Source organism: Ranitomeya variabilis, chromosome 7 (genome assembly GCF_051348905.1).
Source record: "Ranitomeya variabilis isolate aRanVar5 chromosome 7, aRanVar5.hap1, whole genome shotgun sequence".
NCBI lineage: Eukaryota > Metazoa > Chordata > Amphibia > Anura > Dendrobatidae > Ranitomeya > Ranitomeya variabilis.
Genome location: NC_135238.1, coordinates 61,037,717 through 61,061,252, shown reverse-complemented (window position 1 = coordinate 61,061,252; position 23,536 = coordinate 61,037,717). Strand labels below are relative to the sequence as shown.

The window sequence follows — 23,536 nt, the reverse complement described above, 5'->3', positions numbered from 1 at the left end:
AATATAGAATAAAAAGTAAAAAAAAAAAAAAAAAAAAGGCGCAAACTAATCCAAAATTCTGGTGCATTTAGCTTGATAAATATGCCCCATAGTGTGTCTGATGCCACATTTCACCTTAATGACTAGGAAGCATTTACAGTGATACATAAAGGATGTTTACAATTTTTATTTACAGGGATGATTTTTAGCAAAAAAAAAAAGAGCTTAAAAAAGATTAAATAAAATGCAATTACGGGGGGCGTGGCTATGTAGCCGAAGAGGGAAGACGCACCTTGTGTGAGCTCCAGCAATCCTGAACCCATTCTGCCATTTGGACCCCCAGTTAGCGGGCAGTACCGGCCGGTACTGGAACCCCAGGAACCCTGTGAGCCCTCCGGACGGCTGCTGTGAGGACCTGGGACGTTAGAAGCTGTAGTGGCTTGGACGGCTGGAAGACTCCACGCGCAGCGGCGGCCATTTTCTGTGTGCGCGCTCCGACGAGACAGGACGCGGCGCCGGCTTCTACTAGTGCCGGGCTTCCTCCCTCTTGGAATAGGCGGTCCCCGGATCTTAAGAGGTGAGCGCTGTGGAACATCGGCGTGCGGGAGCCAGGGGACCGGAGGCGGAAGGCGGTGCCTGCAGGGGGGGGGGGGGGGGGGTGTTGTTTCGGGGGCAGCAGCCATTACTACAGCGCGCGCCCTAACAGTAAGGGAGGCGGCGCTCCTTGCCATATCTGCGGTGCTGTCCAGGAGGTGAGCGGACAACCTGGAATAATAAGGGGGTGGTGCGGTGTGTGCCCTGAAAGATTGGGCCCTGCGCCCCCCTATCAGATAGACACTTCCCCTGCCAGCGCCATAAACTTTAGAGGCATTAACCCCCTCCCTGCTGTTCCCCCTGTGGAGACTGTAGGCCAGCTCATACATAGAGCTCGGGTGCACATTAAAGCTGCTGCTTTTACAACTCTCAATATCTCACCTGCCCGCCTAGTGGTCTCTTTGGGATACAATCCTGTATTTAACCCTGCTGTGTTTGAGGCTGGGGAGTGAACTGTTTCCAAATATAACTGCAATTAATCTGTGGGGTCCATCTTGCTGCCTGCCATGTATCACACTAAAGGAGCAGGGGCTGCTGACAAACTAAGGAAGTACACCAGGGAGGATCCCCCTGATAATGTACGCACTCTCAGAAATAACCCTGCACAGGCCCAGCGCAAAAATCGTCTTTCTGATAGTAATGAGGAGGGAGAACCAGAGGAACTGACTCTTAAACCGGCATCTCAGCAATTAATGCAGGCTATATCCCTCTCTAGCTCATCTTTCACGTAAAAAATAGAGGATGTGCATACTGAAGTGGGTCGTCTGCGACATGATATGCAAGCTATGACAGGGCGTATTTCGGAGGTTGAAACAAGAGAGTGTCACAGGTGGAGGATACCATTGCCCCTATGGAGGCAAAACTGACAAAAGCCGCTGGCTCAGTAAACGCCTGAAACAAAAGGCAGACGATTTGGAGAACAGATTACGCCGCAATAATATTCGAATTATCGGTCTGCCGGAGCGTTCGGAGGGTCAGCAACCTGAACAATTTCTGGAAGACTGGCTTAAGGCCTCACTGGGAGATGGATTCTCCTCAACATTCGAGGTGGAGAGGGCCCATAGGGTCCCACCGAGACCTCTTCCACCTGGAACTCCACCTCGACCTTTACTGGCACGTCTCCTCAATTGTAGGGACAGAGATGCTATTCTTCGTCTGGTGCGGCAGAAGGGCCCTATTAAATTCAACAATGCTACCATATCGATTTTCTCGGACTTTTCCATGGAGCTCCAAAAGCAGCGAACACGGTTCATGGACATCAAGAAACAACTTAGAGATAAGAATATTGTCTGCTCCATGCTCTATCCAGCCCGACTCCACATCGTCCATGATGGTTCCTCTTTATTCTTTACAGACCCAGCGGAGGTAGCTGAATAGTTGCGGTCTCATGGGATGCCTAATGGCAATATAAACGGAGCTCTTCAGATGGGTGCTGAGGTTATCAACAATACCGGAAGCTGGATTCAGTGAGGGTATCCCCTTTTATATCTGACAGCAGGAGAATAGGACCATACTCCTCTATTGTTCAAGTTTTGTTTGGTTTGGTTTTCTATACCAGTTTTGATTGTTTGATGTGTACAGTCGCCGCCAATACTATCTTTATGCTTTGTGTGATGTCTCTGAGCTTTGCCCGAATAATACTGTACATTATTCTCTCTTTTACATATAAACATGGGGTCTGAAATTATATGTATGACCTGGAATATACGGGGCATTAAAACTCCCCGGAAGAAAATCAAGGTATTTTCACAGATTAAACATTAGCGCCCTCACGTTGTAGCACTGGTGGAGACACATCTGACTAGAGATACAGCTCGCTATACACAGAGGCCGTGGGTACAGTGGTCTCTCCATGCATTTCACACTAGCTACTCAAGAGGGGTCTCTCTGTTAATACACAGGGACGTTAGATGGGAGGCACAGCGAGATCCTGAGGGTCGCTTTCTCTTTGTGCATGCATTCATTAATTCGTGTGAATATGTGATATGTGTCTATGACCCCCCCCCCCCCCCCCTGCTAACACATCGGTTCTTCGTATGGCAATGGGTTTCTCCTTAAAATATCCTGATGCTAATGTTATCTGTATGGGTGATTTTAATTTAGTCATGAATAATACTCTGGATAGATTAAGACTGGATGATACAATATCTGGGGAGCCTCTGCCTCAGCCCCCTTCCCAATTGGCACTGTTTATGGATGGTAGTGGATGGCTGGACCTATGGAGAATGAGTCGCCCTGAGGTTAGGGGGTATACTTGCCACTCATCTACCAAGCGATCTTTGTCCCGTATAGACTATATATTTGGATCTAGTAGCCTGGCATTGAGGGTGGATGACATTGAACATGGTAATAGGGGGATCTCAGATCATAGTCCGGTTATTCTCAAACTTAAACATGGTCAATCTAATAATAATATGTCCTGGAAATTGAATCCTTTCTGGTTGAAATTAATAGATTCTAGTGATAGGACGGTCGACCAGTTAAATTGTTTCACTTCAACTCATCCGGAACCCCAAAATCTTGGTCTATTTTGGGATACCCTAAAGGCATACTTAAGGGGATGCTTGTCCTCTACAATTTCTTATATCAAAAGGATAACGGCAAGGGAAGATGATGAGGTAGAGCAACGGTTGAAAGACTCGGAGGCCACATATATAGCTAACCAAACTAGCGGTAACAGGGCTGAATGGCTTATCTCCCAGAGGTTGTATGCTCAGCATGCAGACGTTAAGTCAAAACGGAAAATTATTTTTTACTCGTCAATCCTACTTTGAACTAGGGAATCAGGCCAGCACGCTCCTAGCTTTCTTAGTACTCCAACATAATGCCTCTAATACAATACTGCAGATTCATGCACTTGATGGCTCATTGGCATCTTCTACTGATGAAATACTTTGGTGTTTTTATGATTATTATAAATCATTATATGAATCTAGTAGCGGCCTTGATGTTTCTGAATTTTTAGCTTACTTGTCAGATATAACGTTTCCCTCATTGAACCCAACCCAGCGGGCCTTTATGGATGCCAAGTTTACTCTGGAGGAAGTAGAACACGTTATAGCGGATATGGCTACTGGGAAGGCCCCTGGACCTGATGGGTTTCCCATTGAGCTATATAGTAATTATCGAGATAAACTGGCACCACTTTTATTGAAGGTACTTAGGGGAATAAGGGAGGGAGGGTCTATACCCGAAACATTTTATGATGCAAACATTATTGTGCTTAGGAAGTAAGGGAAGGATCCCTTGGACTGTGGATCATATCGTCCCATATCTCTAGTAAACGCAGATTATAAAATCTTTACTAAAATTCTGTCTACTAGGCTGAATACGATCATACTGGACCTTATACACCCAGACCAAACGGGTTTTATGCCTGGAAAAAGTACTTCCATCAATATCAGGCGGGTTCAGTCAGTCATTCAATGCAGTTCTCTAGAACCAGATAATAATTGGGCACTAGCATCATTAGACGCGGCTAAAGCTTTTGATTCTCTTGAGTGGTCTTTCCTTTCTGCATGTTTGCGGAGATATGGTTTTGCGGATAAATTTCTGAGAGGGATAGGTATGCTATATACGAAACCCAAGGCGCGAATGGTTGTGAATAACTATCTCTGAACTTTTTTCCCTATATAGGGGGAACTCACCAGGGATGTCCTCTCTCCCCGGCTCTATTTGCCCTGGCAATAGAGGCTTTGGTGATTAGATCCTCCATTGATATTAAGGGAATACACATTGCGGATCGAGTGGACATTATTGGTCTTTACGCTGATGATATGGTGATATTTATGGATAAAACAGAGGAAACGCTGCCGCAAGTAATAACGATTATAGATGAATTTAGTAAATTCTCCGGTCTTTATATAAACTGGGATAAATCTGCTCTGATGCCTCTCTCTCATACCCCAATACCATGTCTCGAAACTCTCTCGTCGCGGCCCATTGTCTCTACCTTTAAATATCTAGGTATCCACATATCTCAACATAGTCGGTTGGATTTACAACTTAATATTTACCCATTATTGGATCTGGTCAAATCTAAATTTGCAACCTGGGACAAACTCCCACTCTCGGTTGCTGGCCGTATTAACCCCTTCCCGACCCGACGCCACGTAGGCGCAATGAAAACCCGTGCCAATCCGACCCATGACGCCTATGTGGCGACATGGAATGATCGCGTCGCTGCAAAGCGGGTGAAAGGGTTAACTCCGATTTCACCTGATCTGCAGGGAGAGGGGGAGTGGTACTTCAGCCCAGGGGGGGTGGCTTCACCCCCCGTGGCTACAATCGCTCTCATTGGCTGTTGAAAGTGAAACTGCCAATCAGAGCGATTTGTAATATTTCACCTAAAAAACTGGGGAAATATTACAATCCAGCCATGGCCGATGCTGCCATATCATCGGCCATGGCTGGAAATACTGAAGTGACCCCCCCCCCCCCACCGATCGCCCCCCCAAGCCACCGATCTGTCCCGTAGTCCCCTCCGTCCTGTGCTCCGCTCCCCCGTCCTGCTGTCCGCTCCCCCCGTGCTCCTATGTCACCCCCCCGTGCTCCGACGCCCCCCCCGTGCCCCGATCCCCCCCCCCCCCCTTATACTTACCGAGGCTCCCGGTGCCCGTCCGCCTCCTCCATGGGCGCCGCCATCTTCCAAAATGGCGGGCGCATGCTCAGTGCGCCCGCCGGATCTGCCGGCCGGCAGATTCATTACAAAGTACATTTTGATCGCTGTGGTAGGTTCTATCACAGCGATCAAAATAAAAAAAATAAATAAACCCCCCCCTTTATCACCCCCATAGGTAGGGACAATAATAAAATAAAGAAAATATATTTTTTTTCTTTTTCCACTAGGGTTAGAACTAGGGTTAGAACTAGGGGTAGGGGTAGGGTTAGGGTTACGGGTAGGGTTAGGGTTATGGCATGTGCACACAGTGCGGATTTGGCTGCCTATGGAAAACCAAATCCGCTGTGCCCATGGTGCGGAAAATTCCGTGCAGAAACGCTGCGTTGTATTTTCCGCAGCATGTCAATTCTTTGTGCGGATTCCGCAGCGTTTTACACCTGTTCCTCAATAGGAATCCGCAGGTGAAATCCGCACAAAAAAACACTGGAAATCTGCTGTAAATCCGCAGGTAAAACGCAGTGCCTTTTACCTGCAGATTTTTCAAAAATCGTGCGGAAAAATCTCACACGAATCCGCAACGTGGGCACATAGCCTTAGGGTTAGGGTTGGAATTAGGGCTAGGGTTGGAAATCGGTTTAAGATTAGGCTTGTGGTTAGGGTTACGGATAGGGTTAGGGGTGTGTTGGGGTTACAGTTGTGGTTAGGGTTGGGATTAGGGTTAGGGTTGGGATTAGGGTTGGAATTAGGGTTACGGGTGTGTTGCGGTTAGGGGTGTGTTGGGGTTAGGGTTGTGATTAGGGTTATGGCTACAGTTGGGATTAGGATTAGGGGTGTGTTGGGGTTAGTGTTGAAGTTAGAATTGAGGGGTTTCCACTGTTTAGGCACATCAGGGGTCTCCAAACGCAACATGGCGCCACCATTGATTCCAGCCAATCTTGCGTTCAAAAAGTCAAATGGTGCTCCCTCCCTTCCAAGCCCCGACGTGCGCCCAAACAGTGGTTTACCCCCACATTTGGGGTACCAGCGTACTCAGGACAAACTGGGCAACAACTGTTGGGGTCCAATTTCTCCTGTTACCCTTGGGAAAATAAAAAATTGTGGGCTAAAAAATCATTTTTGAGAAAAGAAAAATTATTTTTTATTTTCATGGCTCTGCGTTATAAACTTCTGTGAAGCACTTGGGGGTTCAAAGTGCTCACCACACATCTAGATTAGTTCCTTGGGAGGTCTAGTTTCCAAAATGGGGTCACTTGTGCGGGAGCTCCAATGTTTAGGCACACAGGGGCTCTCCAAACGCGACATGGTGTCCGCTAATGATTGGAGCTAATTTTCCATTCAAAAAGCCAAATGGCGTGCCTTCCCTTCCGAGCCCTGCCCCCAAACAGTGGTTTACCCCCACATATGGGGTATCATCGTACTCAGGACAAACTGGACAACAACATTTGGGGTCCAATTTCTCCTATTACCCTTGGGAAAATAAAAAATTCTGGGCTAAAAATCATTTTTGAGGAAAGAAAAATTATTTTTTATTTTCACGGCTCTGCGTTATAAACTTCTGTGAAGCACCTGGGGGTTATAAGTGCTCACTATGCATCTAGATAAGTTCCTTGGGGGGTCTAGTTTCCAAAATGGGGTCACTTGTAGGGGGATCTCCAATGTTTAGGCACACAGGGGCTCTCCAAACGCGACATGGTGTCCGCTAACGATTGGAGCTAATTTTCCATTCAAAAAGTCAAATGGCGCTCCTTCCCTTCTGAGCCTTACCATGTGCCCAAACAGTGGTTTACCCCCACGTGAGGTATCGGTGTACTCAGGAGAAATTGCCCAACAAAATTTAGGATCCATTTTATCCTGTTGCCCATGTGAAAATGAAAAAATTGAGGCTAAAATAATTTTTTTGTGAAAAAAAAGTACTTTTTCATTTTTACGGATCAATTTGTGAAGCACCTGGGGGTTTAAAGTGCTCACTATGCTTCTAGATAAGTTCCTTGGGGGGTCAAGTTTCCAAAATGGGGGGTCACTTGTGGGGGAGCTCCAATGTTTAGGCACACGGGGGCTCTCCAAACGCGACATGGTGTCCGCTAAAGATTGGAGCCAATTTTTCATTCAAAAAGTCAAATGGCGCTCCTTCCCTTCCGAGCCCTGCAGTGCGCCCAAACAGTGGTTTACCCCCACATATGAGGTATCAGCGTACTCAGGACAAATTGGACAACAACGTCCGTGGTCCAGTTTCTCCTTTTACCCTTGGGAAAATAAAAAAATTGTTGCTAAAAGATCATTTTTGTGACTAAAAAGTTAAATGTTTATTTTTTACTTCCATGTTGCTTCTGCTGCTGTGAAACACCTGAAGGGTTAATAAACTTCTTGAATGTGGTTTTGAGCACCTTGAGGGGTGCAGTTTTTAGAATGGTGTCACTTTTGGGTATTTTCAGCCATATAGAACCCTCAAAATGACTTCAAATGTGAGGTGGTCCCTAAAAAAAATGGTTTTGTAAATTTTGTTGTAAAAATGAGAAATCACTGGTCAAATTTTAACCCTTATAACTTCCTAGCAAAAAAAAAAATTTGTTTCCAAAATTGTGCTGATGTAAAGTAGACATGTGGGAAACGTTATTTATTAAATATTTTGTGTCACATAACTCTCTGGTTTAACAGAATAAAAATTCAAAATGTGAAAATTGCAAAATTTTCAAAATTTTCGTTTTTTTTTACAAATAAACTCAGAAATTATCGACCTAAATTTACCACTAACATGAAGCCCAATATGTCACGAAAAAACAATCTCAGAATCGCTAGGATCCGTTGAAGCGTTCCTGAGTTATTACCTCATAAAGGGACACTGGTCAGAATTGCAAAAAACGGCAAGGTCATTAAGGCCAAAATAGGCTGGGTCATGAAGGGGTTAATTACGTCCTTTATATGGGGAAGACTAGGCCTAAACTTAAGCTATCTACTCTGCAGAGACTGAAGCGGGGGGTGGGGTGGCTCTGCCGGACTTTTACTTATATTACCTTGCAAGACAGGCTAAGGCGATAAATAAATGGATGCCCAATAATTCTCTACCCAACTCTGAGAGCCATCTGCTCCACTCTGCCCGGACTGATTGTCCACTGGGGTTTCTGGAGCTGGAGAAAGTTAGTGTTCCTCGGTTGTTGCCTTTACTCCAGCTGGCACGCTTAATATGGAGACAAATTAAAAAAAGTCACTAAATTTGTAGATATAGTGGCTGAAATGCCATTGTGGAATAATAGTTACTTCCCGGGATTGCTGAATCACCCGTCCACGGATTTTTGGATTTCATATGGTGTTCTCTCGGTGGGCTATGTACATAACTAGGGGATTTTTCTATCCTTCGAACAATTACAAAATATTTATAATATCCCGAGATCTCAATTCTTCCGTTATCTACAGTTAAGGTCAGCCTTTCAATCGCACATGCGGAATATGGGTACAGGTCAGGCTATTTCATCTTTGCCTTTAATAGGAATTCTCAATTCGCAAGGTCCTCAAGGACTTATTTCCTCTTTATATACCGTATTTTTCGGACTATAGGACGCACCGGACTATAAGGCGCACCCAGGTTTTAGAGGTGGAAAATAGGGAAAAAAATATTTGAAGCAAAAAAAATGTGGTAAAATATTTAATAACATAAATAACATACTATTATATGTGGTGTTATTACATATAATAGTATGTTATTATGTTGGAAGCTGCGGGACCAGTGTGGTGTCTGTGAAGTACGATATGAAGACGCTGGAGGGTGAGTATAAGGGCTCATTTCCACATGCGAGGCACACGTCCGTATCTCGCATGTGGAAACCAAGCTCTGGAGCCGGCACTTTGGAGCGGAGCTGTGCAGCTCCATGTGTTCCTATGCGGCCGCACGCTCCGCTCTGGAGTGCCGGCTCCACAGCTTGGTTTCCACATGCGAGATACGGACGTGTGCCTCGCATGTGGAAGCGAGCCCTAAGAATGGGTGCACAGGGCTTATAGTGAAAGCACCACTCCAGCACTGCAAAATAACACTGGAGTGCTGCTTTAAAATCCCATGGGAGAACTATAACTCCCAGCATGTCCTGCAGATCCTATGACATGCTGGGAGTTATAGTTCACCAAAGGAGTGGCAGAGTGCTTTATTGTGTTTTGTAAAGACTGACCTCTTAATTGTGGCAGCCAGCCACACTGTGGTGAGGTAAAAGCTGGAGCATCCCATGGCTGCACACACAGAGCCCTCCCTGTTGTTGTTGCCTTTCCACAGCGCAGGACATAAGAGGAAGCTGCAGATTCTAGGTGGGAGTCTGAAGGACCTGTGATGATGTCAGAAGAGTGAGGGCTCTGAGCTGCCATGTGATGCTCCAGCCCGCCCACTCCTGACATCATCACAGGTCCTCCCTGTGCACCACAGACAGCTCAGCGTCCAGCACAGGCAGGTATGCAGCGATCTCCTGGCCCCAGCTGCTGCTGCCTCCTCCTCCCCCGGACACACAGATTCTCCCCGGAATCAGTGCTGGGGAAAACTGTGTGTCGCTGCTTAAGTGCAGTATTCATTTGCTGCTCCCAGCTCACCACTCAGCTGATCGGTGGGCGGGGAGCCGCTAATAAATATTCACTGCACTTAATCAGCGGGGCCATGTGGTTTCCACAGCAGCTGATTCCGGCAGCGGGGACATCCTGAAGTGGGATAACAGTGCGATCCCACTCGCTGCTGCCCCCCTCCCCACATGCTATATCCGTACTATAAGACGCACCCACACTTTCCTCCCAAATTTGGAGGGAAAAAAAGTGCGTCTTATAGTCGGAAAAATACGGTACCTATCTGCTGTCCATAGGTGCGGGGCCTACTATAAACTCTATTAAAAGGGAAGTGGGAGGGACTTCTTCCTCATGTACTGGGAGAAGAATGGGAAGATATTCTGGAATCTCCAACTAAAGTCTCCCCATCAATTAATAATCGGATGACCCAGTTGTATATCATATACCAGTCCTATCTGACTCCGACCCGTCTTTTTAAAATGGGTCGCCTCCACTCATCAGATTCTTTGTGGTGTCACTCACGTGATACAGATTTCATTCATATGATTTGGAGGTGTCCTGTTATTCTTCATTATTGGAAAGAGGTAACGACATTATTAACATCTTTATTGTCGATTCCAGTCCCACTTGAACCATTGACCTGCTTATTTGGGGTATGGGACGCGGAAACTTGGGACCATTATACTGGGATTTTTCTACGAGAGACACTCTTTATGGCACGGAAGGTGTTGGTGTTACGGTGGATGGGTGGTTCTTGCCCATCTCTTAGAGCTTGGGTTGATTTAGTGAACTCGATTATCCCATATGAACGAACACTATACCAGAATAGAGGATGTCCAGGCAAATTTGAGAAAATATGGGGCAGATGGAACTCCTCTGATCATACTCTATAATCTATAATAATTTAATATTTATACAAGAAGCTGGGTTTATGGTTTCGGGGACATTACTTAAAAGGTGAAATTTATGTGGAATTTTCTTTTCGGCGGCGCACTACTATTAGTAGTTAATGTAGTTAATGTTATATTATAGGAGTTTTATAAGGCACTAGTGATTGACATGCACCATTTGTTATTCTTGCAATATTTTAGACGCGGTGATACACTGCAATTATCTTTACTTCATGTTATAACTGATAATGATGGACACGAATGCAAATGTGTGTATTGTATGATTTATTCTGAAAATGAATAAACAAATTAAAAAAAAAATGCAACTGCGGCATTTCTATTTTTTCCTCTCTTCCTAACTTTTACTGATCAGGTGAATTACTTTCATATTTTGATTAGATTGAACTTTTATGGATGCAATAAGAAATGTATTTAATTTTTTTACATTCTTATTCATTCTTTAATTTTTAATGGGGAGGTGAGTTTGATTTTATTTTCTACATTTAAACTATTTTTTCAGCTATTTTTTTGGAGATGGGGCAGGACAGGGTGTGATGATAATGCCAGAAATCTCACTCCAGTCCCCGACCAGGTAAGTTACGTGGGGAGGTGTGCGGAGATAGACGGCACTTTTCACATGGGTGCGCCTCTCCATCAATCAGGCACGTCTGACTCCAGCACCCTCACCAAGACCATCATGAATAACGCCAATCTTGAGGACTCGGGCCTATGGGTCTTATTTTTTTAAGCTACTGGTGTGTAGCCAGGAGGAAAGCACAAACCATATTGTAACAAGGCATTCCTAAAAAAGCCAGAAAGACATTACAAGCCGGCAATACCTCCAAGCTGGAAAGAAAAGCCTTTAATTTTTCCATTGAAGGAATATATAAAACGGGACTCATGACTCTTCGAATAAACTTCTCAATGTATCCTGCTGTCAGAGGGCCTTTATACTCAATGGGTCCAAACCTGCAAGCAAAAATATGGAGCATTAATAGAAGAAAAAAAAACAAATAAGCTAAACACTAAGGAAAAAAAAAAATAAAATAAAAAAAATTATAATTATATATATATATATATATATATATATATATATATATATATATATATATATATATATATATATATATATATATATATCTTCAAAGATTGAGATTAATTTTTTTTTTTTTTTTTTTTTAATCAAAATCTAGAGAGCAGGTTCATAAATATATATTCATAAATTATTCTGTTCTCAATGCAGACCCAGTCTTTGGAGGTGCTGTACTGTATGTAGGGGATCCCCATACTTGGTTAGCTATAAGAGAAATGAAGAATCCCAATTTGCTGTGACATTGGGAGACATGTGACTAGAATAGCCAATCACTGACTACACAGGAAAGTCAGAAGGTCACCGCTGCAGTCAGTGATTGGCTACAGTGGTCACATGGTCATACAGAAACATCATTGCTGGAGGCCGGGAAACAGTGACCATCAGGGACCCGGGTACTGGTAGAACAGGAGAGGTAAGGGGCATTATTCAGGCAGAGTTCACATGTCTGCAATTCATGGGCATAGTAAGGACTGCGATTTCCTGGACAAGCCTTAATTTATCATTATACACCAGGGGTGCACAACCTGCGGACTAGGGGCCGCATGTGACCCACATGTGATGCCGCTGTGTGGCCCCCATCCATCTGGGCACAGACATGACTGTTCAAATGACTGTTCAGAAACAAGAAGTGGCACAGAGCACTGCATAATCATAGGTTCTCCGGACCCCCATTAGGCTCTCCAGAGAGGTGTATACAAGGTGGTCATCTATGTATATGGGCTCTCCATTGTATTTTATGGCAGTAGAGTTTACAATGCGCTTATTAAAGCCTCTCTGGAATCCCAATTATCCCCATAGGTACAGGCTCCACTCGCTGCACTCCAGTCTATTAGGCATGTATCTGATGGTAATACCCCTGAAAGTTTTATTGTGGTGCTTGGCAGGGATTCAATATGGCACTACGGTTCTGGGACCAGAGAAGGTTGTGGATCCTTGTTATATACCACGCTAAGCTTTTAGTGAATTGAAAAAATAAAAGTGTATCTGGGCCGCACAAGTCACTACTAGATATCATACTACAAGACATTGCATCATAAGATTTCTGATTCGTTTTACCAGCTTACAGTTGGTCGTTCTGTCTGCAGTTTATACATCTTATCAGTCACTTTGTTGCACAGTTTTACCATATGTGTTCAGGAAAGTTTCAGTGCATTCAAATGACAAACTGTAAGTAACATCTGCAGTATGGCGGGAAGGTGGAAATGCTAAAAACGGGCGACCAGGGAGCACGGGGCAGTCCTGAACCTAGCAGATGGCGGCTGCACACCACAGCCGGGTAGGTATAGCCTCAGTAACTAATGGAAGGAAAACGTGAAGGAGAAGGCAAAATGATATACTACAGGCGATCAGAAACAATGGAAGCCAAGCATATGTGTCTACTGCAGAAATCTGCCCTGCTATTCTACAAAGACATTCCTCTTTATACCTATGTACTAATTGGGGTGATCACTGCACCCATCCATCTCCGTAATTTGGACACCTCGACTTCATTTCTGGGGGATTGATAGGGCTGCCTTGCACCAAAACCAGCGACGCCTTAGGCTACTTTCACATATCAGGTTTTTTGCATCAGGCACAATCCGGCGAATGTTGGAAAAAACGGATCCGACTAGCATATCCAGATAATTGCACAGTGACACCATCTGCAGCAAGTTGATGCTGCAGATCTCTGGAGATGGTCTGAGGATTGTCCTTGACTGATCTCACCATTCTTCTTCTCTGCCTTTCTGATGTTTTTCTTGGCCTGCCACTTCTGGCCTTAACAAGAACTGTACCTGTGTTCTTCCATTTCCTTACTATGTTCCTCACAGTGGAAATTGACAGGTTAAATCTCTGAGACAGCTTTTTGTATCCTTCCCCTGAACAACTATGTTGAATAATCTTTGTTTTCAGATCATTTTACAGTTGTTTTGAGGCGCCCATGATGCCACTCTTCAGAGGAGATTCATACAGGAGAACAACTTTTAAGTGGCCACTTTAAGTAGCTATTCTCATGATTTCATACACCTGGCTATGAAGTTCAAAGCTCAATGAGGTTACAAAACAAAAAAAGTGCTTTAGTAAGTCAGTAAAAAGTAGGTAGGAGCATTTAAAACAAGAAAATGATAAGGGTGCCCATACTTATGCACCTGTCAAATTTTGTTTGAATGCAGATTGCACATTTTCTGTTAGTACAATAAACCTCATTTCAAGGCAGAAACATTACTGTGTCCAACAGTTATTAGATATATGAAACTGAAATAGCTGTTGCAAAAAAAAAAACAATTTTTATAAAACATTAAGCTTAAGATTAATAGGGGTGCCCAAACTTTTTCATATAACTGTATGTAAGGCTATGTTCACATTACATTTGACCCCAAGTTCAGAGACTCCATTGGGGCGCACATCCGAATCCTCACAAAACAGGATCCGGGCATATGTGTGAATGGTCCCATTAACTAGAATGATGCAGACGGGGTCGTACATCATTTTCAGCCGTTCTTGTCCACTGTCTGTACGTCAGAAGTCATTCTGCCACAATTTTATGATTGGAAGACGATCATTCTGAGACAGAACGGTTGCTTGGAACATGCTGTGCTGAAAACCTCATTAAATAGACCGACTGTAAGACGCGCACTGTGACCGCCCACCGCAGACCGGCACACATCAGGCTCCGGCTCTCCTTGAATCCCCAGCTTTAACCCCTCTCCAACATTGGCGATTTTACGTTTCTTGTTCACTTTAGTTTTTTCTTCCAAGAGCCTTTTTTTTTCTTTTTTTTTTTTTGAGGTAGTCATATGAGACCTGTTTGTTTGTTTTTTTTATTTTATTTAAGGGGTGAATGAAATTCATTAAAAATTATTTTTTTTTTTTTCCCTTCACTTGGGTCTTATTTTTCAAAACCCAAAACGCTTTTCATTTTTACGTTTATGGAGCTGTTTGAGACTTTGTTATTACAGTGTTGATCCAATGTCATTATTGCAGCATTTTTAGGTACCGTAGATCAGACGACTTGATCACTTCTTTGTGTATTGTTTAGTGCTGCTGCGGAGACCCCAAAAAAAAAAAAAAAAATGCAATTTTGGCAGCTTGATTTTTTTCTCTTTATGGCAATTTTCAAATCAGGATAATTAACTTTATACTTTGATAGTCCGGACTTTAACAGACAAAGCAATACCAAATATATGGATGTTTTTTATTTCCTAATTTTTAATGCGGCAAAAGGGTGGGGTACAGTACCAGCAATGTGGCGGAGATTTCTAAAATCTTATGCACATGCTGCTTAGTTTCCAAAATCAATAGAAAACACAATTTTTGATGCAATTTGGAAAAAATGCAGCAAGAAGAGAAATGAGAACACATTAAACAGACCTTGGAAGTTAAAGGGGTTGGTTCCCTTTCAGTACCCTACAGAACCTTACCCTTCACTTCCCTACAGTACCTTAACCTACCCTTCAGTACCTTACCCTTCAGTACCCTACTCTACCCTTCAGTACCTTACCCTTCAGTACCCACCCTCCCTACAGTACCTTACCCTTCAGTACCCACCCTCCCTACAGTAGCTTACCCTTCAGTACCCACCCTCCCTACAGTACCTTACCCTTCAGTACCTTTCCCTTCAGTACCCACCCTCCCTACAGTACCTTGCCCTTCAGTACCCACCCTCCCTACAGTACCTTGCCCATCAGTACCCACCCTCCCTACAGTACCTTGCCCATCAGTACCCACCCTCCCTACAGTACCTTACCCTTCAGTACCCACCCTCCCTACAGTAGCTTACCCTTCAGTACCCACCCTCCCTACAGTACCTTACCCTTCAGTACCTTTCCCTTCAGTACCCACCCTCCCTACAGTAGCTTACCCTTCAGTACCCTACTCTACCCTACAGTACCCTACTCTACCCTACCGTACCCTCCCTACAGTACCCTTCAGTACCCACCCTCCCTACAGTACCTTACCCTTCAGTACCCACCCTCCCTACAGTACCTTACCCTTCAGTACCCACCCTCCCTACAGTACCTTACCCTTCAGTACCCACCCTCCCTACAGTACCTTACCCTTCAGTACCCACCCTCCCTACAGTACCTTACCCTTCAGTACCTTTCCCTTCAGTACCTACCCTCCCTACAGTAGCTTACCCTTCAGTACCCTACAGTACCCTACTCTACCCTACCGTACCCTCCCTTCAGTACCCACCCTCCCTACAGTAACTTACCCTTCAGTACCCTACAGTAGCTTACCCTTCAGTACCCACCCTCCCTACAGTAGCTTACCCTTCAGTACCCACCCTCCCAACAGTAGCTTACCCTTCAGTACCCAACTCTACCCTTCAGTACCCTACTCTATCCTACAGTACCTTACCCTTCCAATATCCGGCATTGGCTGCAACGTTTATGTCATGACAGTACAGCAGCCAATGAGTGAACTCAACAGCTGTGAATGGGGTGTTCCGTCTACATGGGAAAGCACCCCGTCGTCAGCCGCTCACCTCAATAATTGGCAGTCAAGGTGACATCAAAGCCTATGCCAGACACCGGGAACAGAGGCAGAGACTGTCTTAAGGAGCTTGAAAAAGGGTGTAGAGTGAACTGGGTTTTGGTTTTTTTTGTTTTGTTTTTCTTTCATAGCAAACTGCAGCCAAGAAAGAAATATAAGTGAAAGTGAACAACCCCTTTAAGCTTTATTTCTAAGCAGTCCCTAACCCTGAAGTGCTCTGGGGTCTCTGCAGTGTGCTCTTCACTGCCCCGTCTCTCGGCTTCAGTGATATGGAGGGTGTCCAAACAGGAGAAAGCTACAACTACCAACCAGGAACAGAGGGGGACGTAGCTGCCAAAAGTTGGGAAACAGTCAGTTATCTGCCACCAAAAAAGACCTGTCTATGGGTAATTGGAGAAGACAATATCCTGCTACGACACAGTGATAAAGTATAACCCCCTGCACTGTCCACTTACCTCCTATGATACAAGTTAATGATTGGGAAATAGAAAAAACTCTTCTGTTTCCTGCATCTCCCATGATGCCACCAGCAGTTGACAGCCACAAAAAGTACCTAAAAAAGAAAATATAAGAAAACGTGAGTCTCAAAAATAAATGATCCACCCCTCGCTCTCAGGACGACCCCTGAGCTGCACAGGAGATCTGGAATAGGCTTTGAAGGTTTCCGTTTTATTTGAATGGTCTAAATCTCTTCTCTGAAGAGACAATTTGCATATTACATTTCCCAGAGGAGCATTGCACGGTGAATAAGCCTCCTTACCTTGGCATGCCAGAGCCGGTATGTCACTCTCCACAAGGAGAAACGTTAGATCTCAGACCTCAGTCCTGAGCCTCTCACCTGGCCAAATCAGATCTCATACTTTGCACTGATGAGGGGCAATAGCCCGAAACACCGTGTCTGCAAATTGAGATTCTGATTTGGCTTTTATCCCAAGGTTCATTAAAGGGTCGATAATGACTTTTAGGATTGCGGCTCCCAACAGGTGGCGGTATAGAGGTCGAGTCCTCTTCCTCTCCGAAGAGGCAATTTGCATATGGAGCTTCAGAACAATTTTACTTCTATTTTATGCAAAATGTAGTTTCACATTTTGGGGGTTATTGCCCCTATTACACCGATTTCGTAGCTTTACAATACGATTATTGTAACGTTTTTAATTTAAAACATAGCTCGTTAGAGGCATTTTCTTCACTTGTAGTATAGAAATAATCAATGCACTTACCTGATCCGCGAGGTTATTAGCCACGTGCTCGATTTCTTTTCTTGCAGCAATGGACTGTGCACACCAGGGCGCATACAGGAAAAACAAGGTTATCTCAGAGTCCTGACGAAGGTGTTCTGCATAGTCAATCTGGCCCAGGTACAGGTCCACCACTGGTGACTGGGTGGGGAAAAAGTGCTTGGGCAGCCTGGCTGGCATGATGACATCTTTAGCACGGCTGGAAACAAGCGAAAAGTGACATAAATAAGCGAAAATTGAAATCCCACTATCCCCAGGTATGTGTCAGCCTCCTAGTGGCAGCAGCATGCACCATGGTTTCCTGTGTCCCCCAAAGAAGCGATAGAGAAACTAGAGAACAGCAGGGGTCACACATGGCGCTGAGCGAGCGTCCGAGGGGCGTCCAATGAGATTCTGCTTCCTAAAAATGTGGCACTGACTTACCGCTACATCATTAGAAATCCATTGCTAATGACTGGCTTAGTGTTGATGCTATACCACCATTAAAAGGTGTTGTCCATTTGTCATAGCAAAGTCTGCAGTAACTAAGACTTCAGACTCCTGGAGCATGCGTATGCTGTCACGACTTCCCGGTATTGCCGATAGGTGCGAGCGGTCACATCTCTGCGATCTGCAGACGTGCGGTCACACGCTGACTAGGTGTATTTGGCTTCGCTCCATTCACTTCTATTAAGAGAAGCCAGATGAGACTAGTCGGCACTTGACCACTTGTTCGTACCAGCAAAACTAGAAACCATGAGAGCGTGCACACCACACACAGTCATGATTCAGAGGTCTGTGGTCATAGTGTGACTGCACACTTTAAAGGGAGCCTGTCACCCCCCCCCCCCCAAGGCATTTTTAACTAAAAGAGCCACCTTGTGCAGCAGTAATGCTGCATTCTGACAAGGTGGCTCTTTTAGTTCTGGGAGCTGTAACTGCCGAAATAATCAGTTTTGTAATTTGTCCTAAATACCTTGTCTTCAGTCCTGGAGGCAGGCCTTTCCCCCCTGCTGCAGACGCCACACAGCCGTCACTCACATCTTCTTGGCGCCGGGCGCCGCCTCCTCACCGCTGTTTTGAAATCAGCCGGCCCCTGCTTTGAAATGAGCCGGCCCCTGCTTTGAAATGAGCCGGCCCCTGCGCTCTTTTCTCCTGCCTTGGGCAGGCGCAGTGAGCGCTGCCCGTCTGTCCTCATATGCAGTCCAGCTGACTGCGCCTGTGCGGCCGCCCTGCCTCTGAATCCCAGCCCCTTAATGTGAATAAATCAGAAGACACTGCGGGGCTGGGAGTCACAGGCAGGGTGGCCGCACAGGCGCAGTCAGCTAGGCTGCATATGAGGACAGAGGACGGGCAGCGCTCACTGCGCCTGCACCAGGCAGGGGAAAAGAGCGCAGGGGCCGGCTCATTTCAAAGCAGCGCTGAGGAGGCGGCGCCCGGTGCCAAGAGGACTTGAGTGACGGTCTGCAGCAGGGGGGAAACGCCTGCCTCCAGGACTGAAGAAAGGTATTTAGGACAAATTGCAAAACTGATTATTTCTGCAGTTACAGCACCCAGAACTAAAAAAGAGCCACCTTGTCAGAATGCAGCATTACTGCTGCACAAGGTGGCTCTTTTAGCTAAAAACGAATGGGGGGGTGACAGGTTCCCTTTAAACCTGGACAACCCCCTTATCAGGAAAGTCATTAGCAATCCGTTTCTAAAGATACAGTGGGAAGCCATAGCCATATCTAGGAAGGGGAACCTCAGACGCACCTTGGATGCAAGCTACACACTGTGGAGATCTGTGTGACCTCAGTCTCTTGCACATATCAGCTGCTGCAGAGCCTCTTTCTAAATAAGAATTGTCAGGTTAATCAATTAAGGGTATGTGCACACGTTCAGGAATTTTCGCGTGTTTTTTCGTGATAAAAACGCTATAAAAACACATAAACGCATAGATATGCATCCTATCATTTGGAATGCATTCCGCATTTTTTGTGCACATGATGCGTTTTTTTCCGCAAAAAAAATGCATTGCGGGAAAAGAAGCATCATGTTCATTATTTTTGCGGATTTTGGAGTGTCAGGGGAAAAAATCCGCAAAAAACCACGTCAAATCCGCGCGAAAAAAACGCATGCGGAATTCCTGCGGAAAACCTCAGGTTTATCTCAGGAAAATTCTGCATGCATTCCGGACGTGTGCACATACCCTTAATCTTTTTAATGACATATTCAGACTTTGAGTGGAAGTCAACCAGCTTCCTAAGTATATTGGATTAGGTTACCGTAAATATTTAGCACCACTTCTAGTGATAAAAGGCAAGAAGGAGGAAAGGTCAAGGCAAGAGATTCCAAGGTGCAGTAACAGAATGTCTCCTTGTCTGTGTACACGGATACAGAAACCACAAGGAGCGAGATCCAGCACATACGTCCTGGTGTTAGCTGATAGAAATCACATTACTGCTGTAGGTAAAGATGATCAGTAGTCACACAGGGTAACACAGCGTCTGCTGAAAAAGCATCAATTTGTCATTTCAGATCTGTTCCATTTGTTTAAAACACAGTATGTGGATTGTTTTTGCTTGTTTTTTTTAAAGACACACACTCAAGTCCACGGAAAATGGATTTAAAAAAGGAATCCCCAAATTATCAAGACCAGCAAGAGATAGGGGTGAGTGGAGTCAGACGCTCCTGATGCATAAAAAACACGCACACCTAATGAACCGGAAGCGACTGTTGAGCGGCGCACACCTCCAACGCCACTAATCTTACTCCAGTCCCTGACTGGAGTGAGGCTTCTGGCATAGAAAAGTCACAGCTTGTCATGGATTAGACGAGCTGTGTGTTCATGCCCCCACCGCACCCGTTCTGCCTATTGTGGCTGAGCGCGGAAAAACTGGTGAGAAGATGGCAAAAGTTACAACATTTATGTGAAATTCAGAGTTGCATAAAAGTTTTGCTACTTTTCAAAGCTGTTTATACCGAATTCGCTTAGAAGAATAGGAGCCAAAGAGCGACATCTGTTCAGTTTGAGACACTCCTGGGTATGGCATGGAAAAACTGAACTAAAGTGCATAAATCAGGAGACCTCATAGAGAGCGTCACACTGCCTGATGAACGATTAATCCCGGCCACTGCTTACCTTCATGTCTCCAAATGCTATTGACCTGCAGATATGGGGTTAAACCGCAGCTTAATAGCGTTACATCGCTGTCCAGTCACCTACTAAACATATTGGTCACAGAGAAGCAGGGCTTTCAGTCACCACTTTGTATACTGTGACCTGCGGCTGTGAGCACACACCGACACTGTGACTGACGGCATCAATGCAGAGCAAGCGGTCAGTCAGTGTCGGGGTGTGCGCACAGCCGCCAGTCACAGTATACTCAGCTAATCACTCCACGCACCTCATGACTGAAAGCCAGCGGCTCCTGGGAGGCACGAGCGGCACTCTCTCCTGGTGGCGGCACTGTCAGTATGGCGGCCGGGCAGCATTGTAGCGCTATTTACCAGCAGATCATCCCCATATGTACAGGTTACCAGCGCTGGGAGACCTCACAGGTTCTCATTAAGATCTTCTAAGGAGAGAATGATTGTTTTAATTATTAAATGTTGATATGTAAATCCATAGAATATACAACAGGGTGTGCTTAGTTTTCCTCCTGACTGTGCGCAGTGTACAACATACCGGATCTGCGCAGTATATGTGCGGGGTATGAGGACAAATGTAGGGCGCACTGGTGCAAGGAGTTAGAGTGGGTTCCCTCCAGGGCCTCCGGTTTCCTCCCACACTATAAACACACACTGATAGGGAATGTAGAGTGTGAGCCCAATGGGGACCGTGATGATGGTGTCTGTAAAGTGCTGTGGGATTAATGGCGCTATATAGTGACTGTAATAATATAGGGGCTGTGTATACGTGCGGTATATGGCAGCATGTGCGGTGTATGGCGGCATGTGCGGTGTATGGCGGCATGTGCGGTGTATGGCGGCATGTGCGGTATATTGGCGGTATATGGCAGTATGTGCGGTGTATGGCGGTATGTGCGGTGTATGGCGGCATGTGCGGTATATTGGCGGTATATGGCAGTATGTGCGGTGTATGGCGGTATGTGCGGTGTATGGCGGCATGTGCGGTATATTGGCGGTATATGGCAGTATGTGCGGTATATGGCAGTATGTGCGGTGTATGGCGGTATGTGCACACATCACACATATACATATCACACACGGGCAGGGCCGGGGAGTTACCTGCAGGTGAACCTGAGCGCCACGACCAGGGCGCAGCTCAGCGCGATGGCCCCACACAGCAGGTCCGGCCTCCGGCCCATCAGACACAGCAGCCGCTTAACGTGCAGCCAGGCCGGCCTCTGCATTCCGCTTATAGAGCCGATGGGCGGCCCGAGCCCGCGGGGGGCAGGACGGGGCTTCTCCTCATCACACCCCGGGGCCGCCACCAGCGCGAACGGAGCGCCGCCACGTCTGTCACACTGGACTTCCGCGGCTCAGCCGAACCATGGGCGGGGAGCGTGTGCAAAGAGCGGCCGCGTACAGGGAAGCTGAGGCGCCGTCACACCGCTCCCGTCCCCGCCTCCAGACGCACACCAGCTGCGGGACACGCTCACCCGGCAACGCTTCCCTCCGCTGCACACGTGACTCCAGCGCAGTGATCTGTCACCCCTTCCATTTGTGACCTGTCACCCCTTCCTGCTGTGACCTGTCACCTCTAACAGGTGATCATTCGCCTTTTCCATCTGTGATCTGTCACCTCTTCCATCTGTTTCAAAAAACTGACCGTCACATCCAAACATATCCAAACATATCCAAACATAGGCTAAGTGTGAACAGGTGCTGAACCTAGAGTCACCAACTCGTATACAGTCAAGTAAATAAGGCAGCACACTGCGGCGCTGAAACATGCAAATATGAAAACTGAACTGCATTACTGCACTAGAAATATGAAAAATGAGAGCGTTTAGCGCATAAAAATGGCCAATTTTATGTGTACCTGGTAGCCACTTTAGGGCATCTCTCGTTTACCAGGTCCTACGCTTTCCTTTCCTGAGAATAAATGTCTCAATCTGAATGGGTACAGTACCCAGTTCAGTTTGCATGTTTCAGCACTGCAGTGCGCTGCCTTATTTACTTGACCTCTTCCATCTGTGACCTGTCACCTCTTCTGTGATCTGTCACCTCTTCCATCTGTGATCTGTCACCTCTTCCATCTGTGATCTGTCACCCCTTCCTGCTGACCTGTCACCCCTTCCATCTGGGATCTGTCACCCCTTCATGCTGTGACCGATCACTCCTTCCTGCTGTGACCATTCACCTTTTCCATCTGTGACCTGTCACCTCTTCCTGCTGACCTGTCACCCCTTCCAGCTGTGACCGGTCACCTCTTCCATCTGTGATCGGTCACCTCTTCCATCTGTGACCTGTCACCTCTTCCTGCTGTGACCTGTCACCCCTTCTTGCTGTCACCTGTACACCTCTTCCATCTGTTTCAAAAAACTGACCTTCACATCCAAACATAGACTAAGTGTGAACAGGTGCTGACCTAGAGTCACCAACTCGTATACAGTCAAGCAAATAAGGCAGCACACTGCAGCGCTGAAACATGCAAACATGAAAACTGAACTGCATTACTGCACTAGAAATATGAAAAATGAGAGCGTTTAGCGCATAAAAATGGCCAATTTTATGTGTACCTGGTAGCCACTTTAGGGCATCTCTCGTTTACCAGGTCCTACGCTTTCCTTTCATCACTGAGAATAAATGTCTCAATCTGAATGGGTACAGTACCCAGTTCAGTTTGCATGTTTCAGCGCTGCCTTATTTACTTGACCTCTTCCATCTGTGACCTGTCACCCCTTCTTGCTGTGACCTCTCACCTCTTCCTGCTGTGACCTGTCACCTCTTCTGTGAACTGTCACCCCTTCCTGCTGTAATCATTCGCCTTTTCCATCTGTGACCTGTCACCTCTTCCTGCTGTGACCTGTCACCCCTTCCATCTGTGACTTGTCACCTCTTCCTGCTGTGACCTGTCACCTCTTCCATCTGTGATCTGTCACCTCTTCCATCTGTGATCTGTCACCTCTTCCATCTGTGATCTGTCACCTCTTCCTGCTGTGACCTGTCACCCCTTCCATCT

The 23,536-nt window shown here is 45.9% G+C and overlaps 1 protein-coding gene across 1 annotated transcript in view; it reads right to left on the bottom strand.

Annotated features, from left to right (window-relative positions):
- Positions 1-21,899, bottom strand: part of TXNDC11 (thioredoxin domain containing 11) — a 43,586-nt gene extending 21,687 nt beyond the window's left edge. The window contains exons 1-4 of the mRNA XM_077275182.1: positions 21,637-21,899; positions 17,407-17,623; positions 16,642-16,739; positions 11,457-11,586 (exon numbers count right to left, since the gene is read on the bottom strand). Coding sequence (XP_077131297.1) covers positions 11,457-11,586; positions 16,642-16,739; positions 17,407-17,623; positions 21,637-21,761 — 570 coding nt within the window. The 5' untranslated portion in view covers positions 21,762-21,899. The remainder of the gene's footprint in view (positions 1-11,456; positions 11,587-16,641; positions 16,740-17,406; positions 17,624-21,636) is intronic.
- Between the last annotated feature and the right edge of the window lie 1,637 nt (positions 21,900-23,536).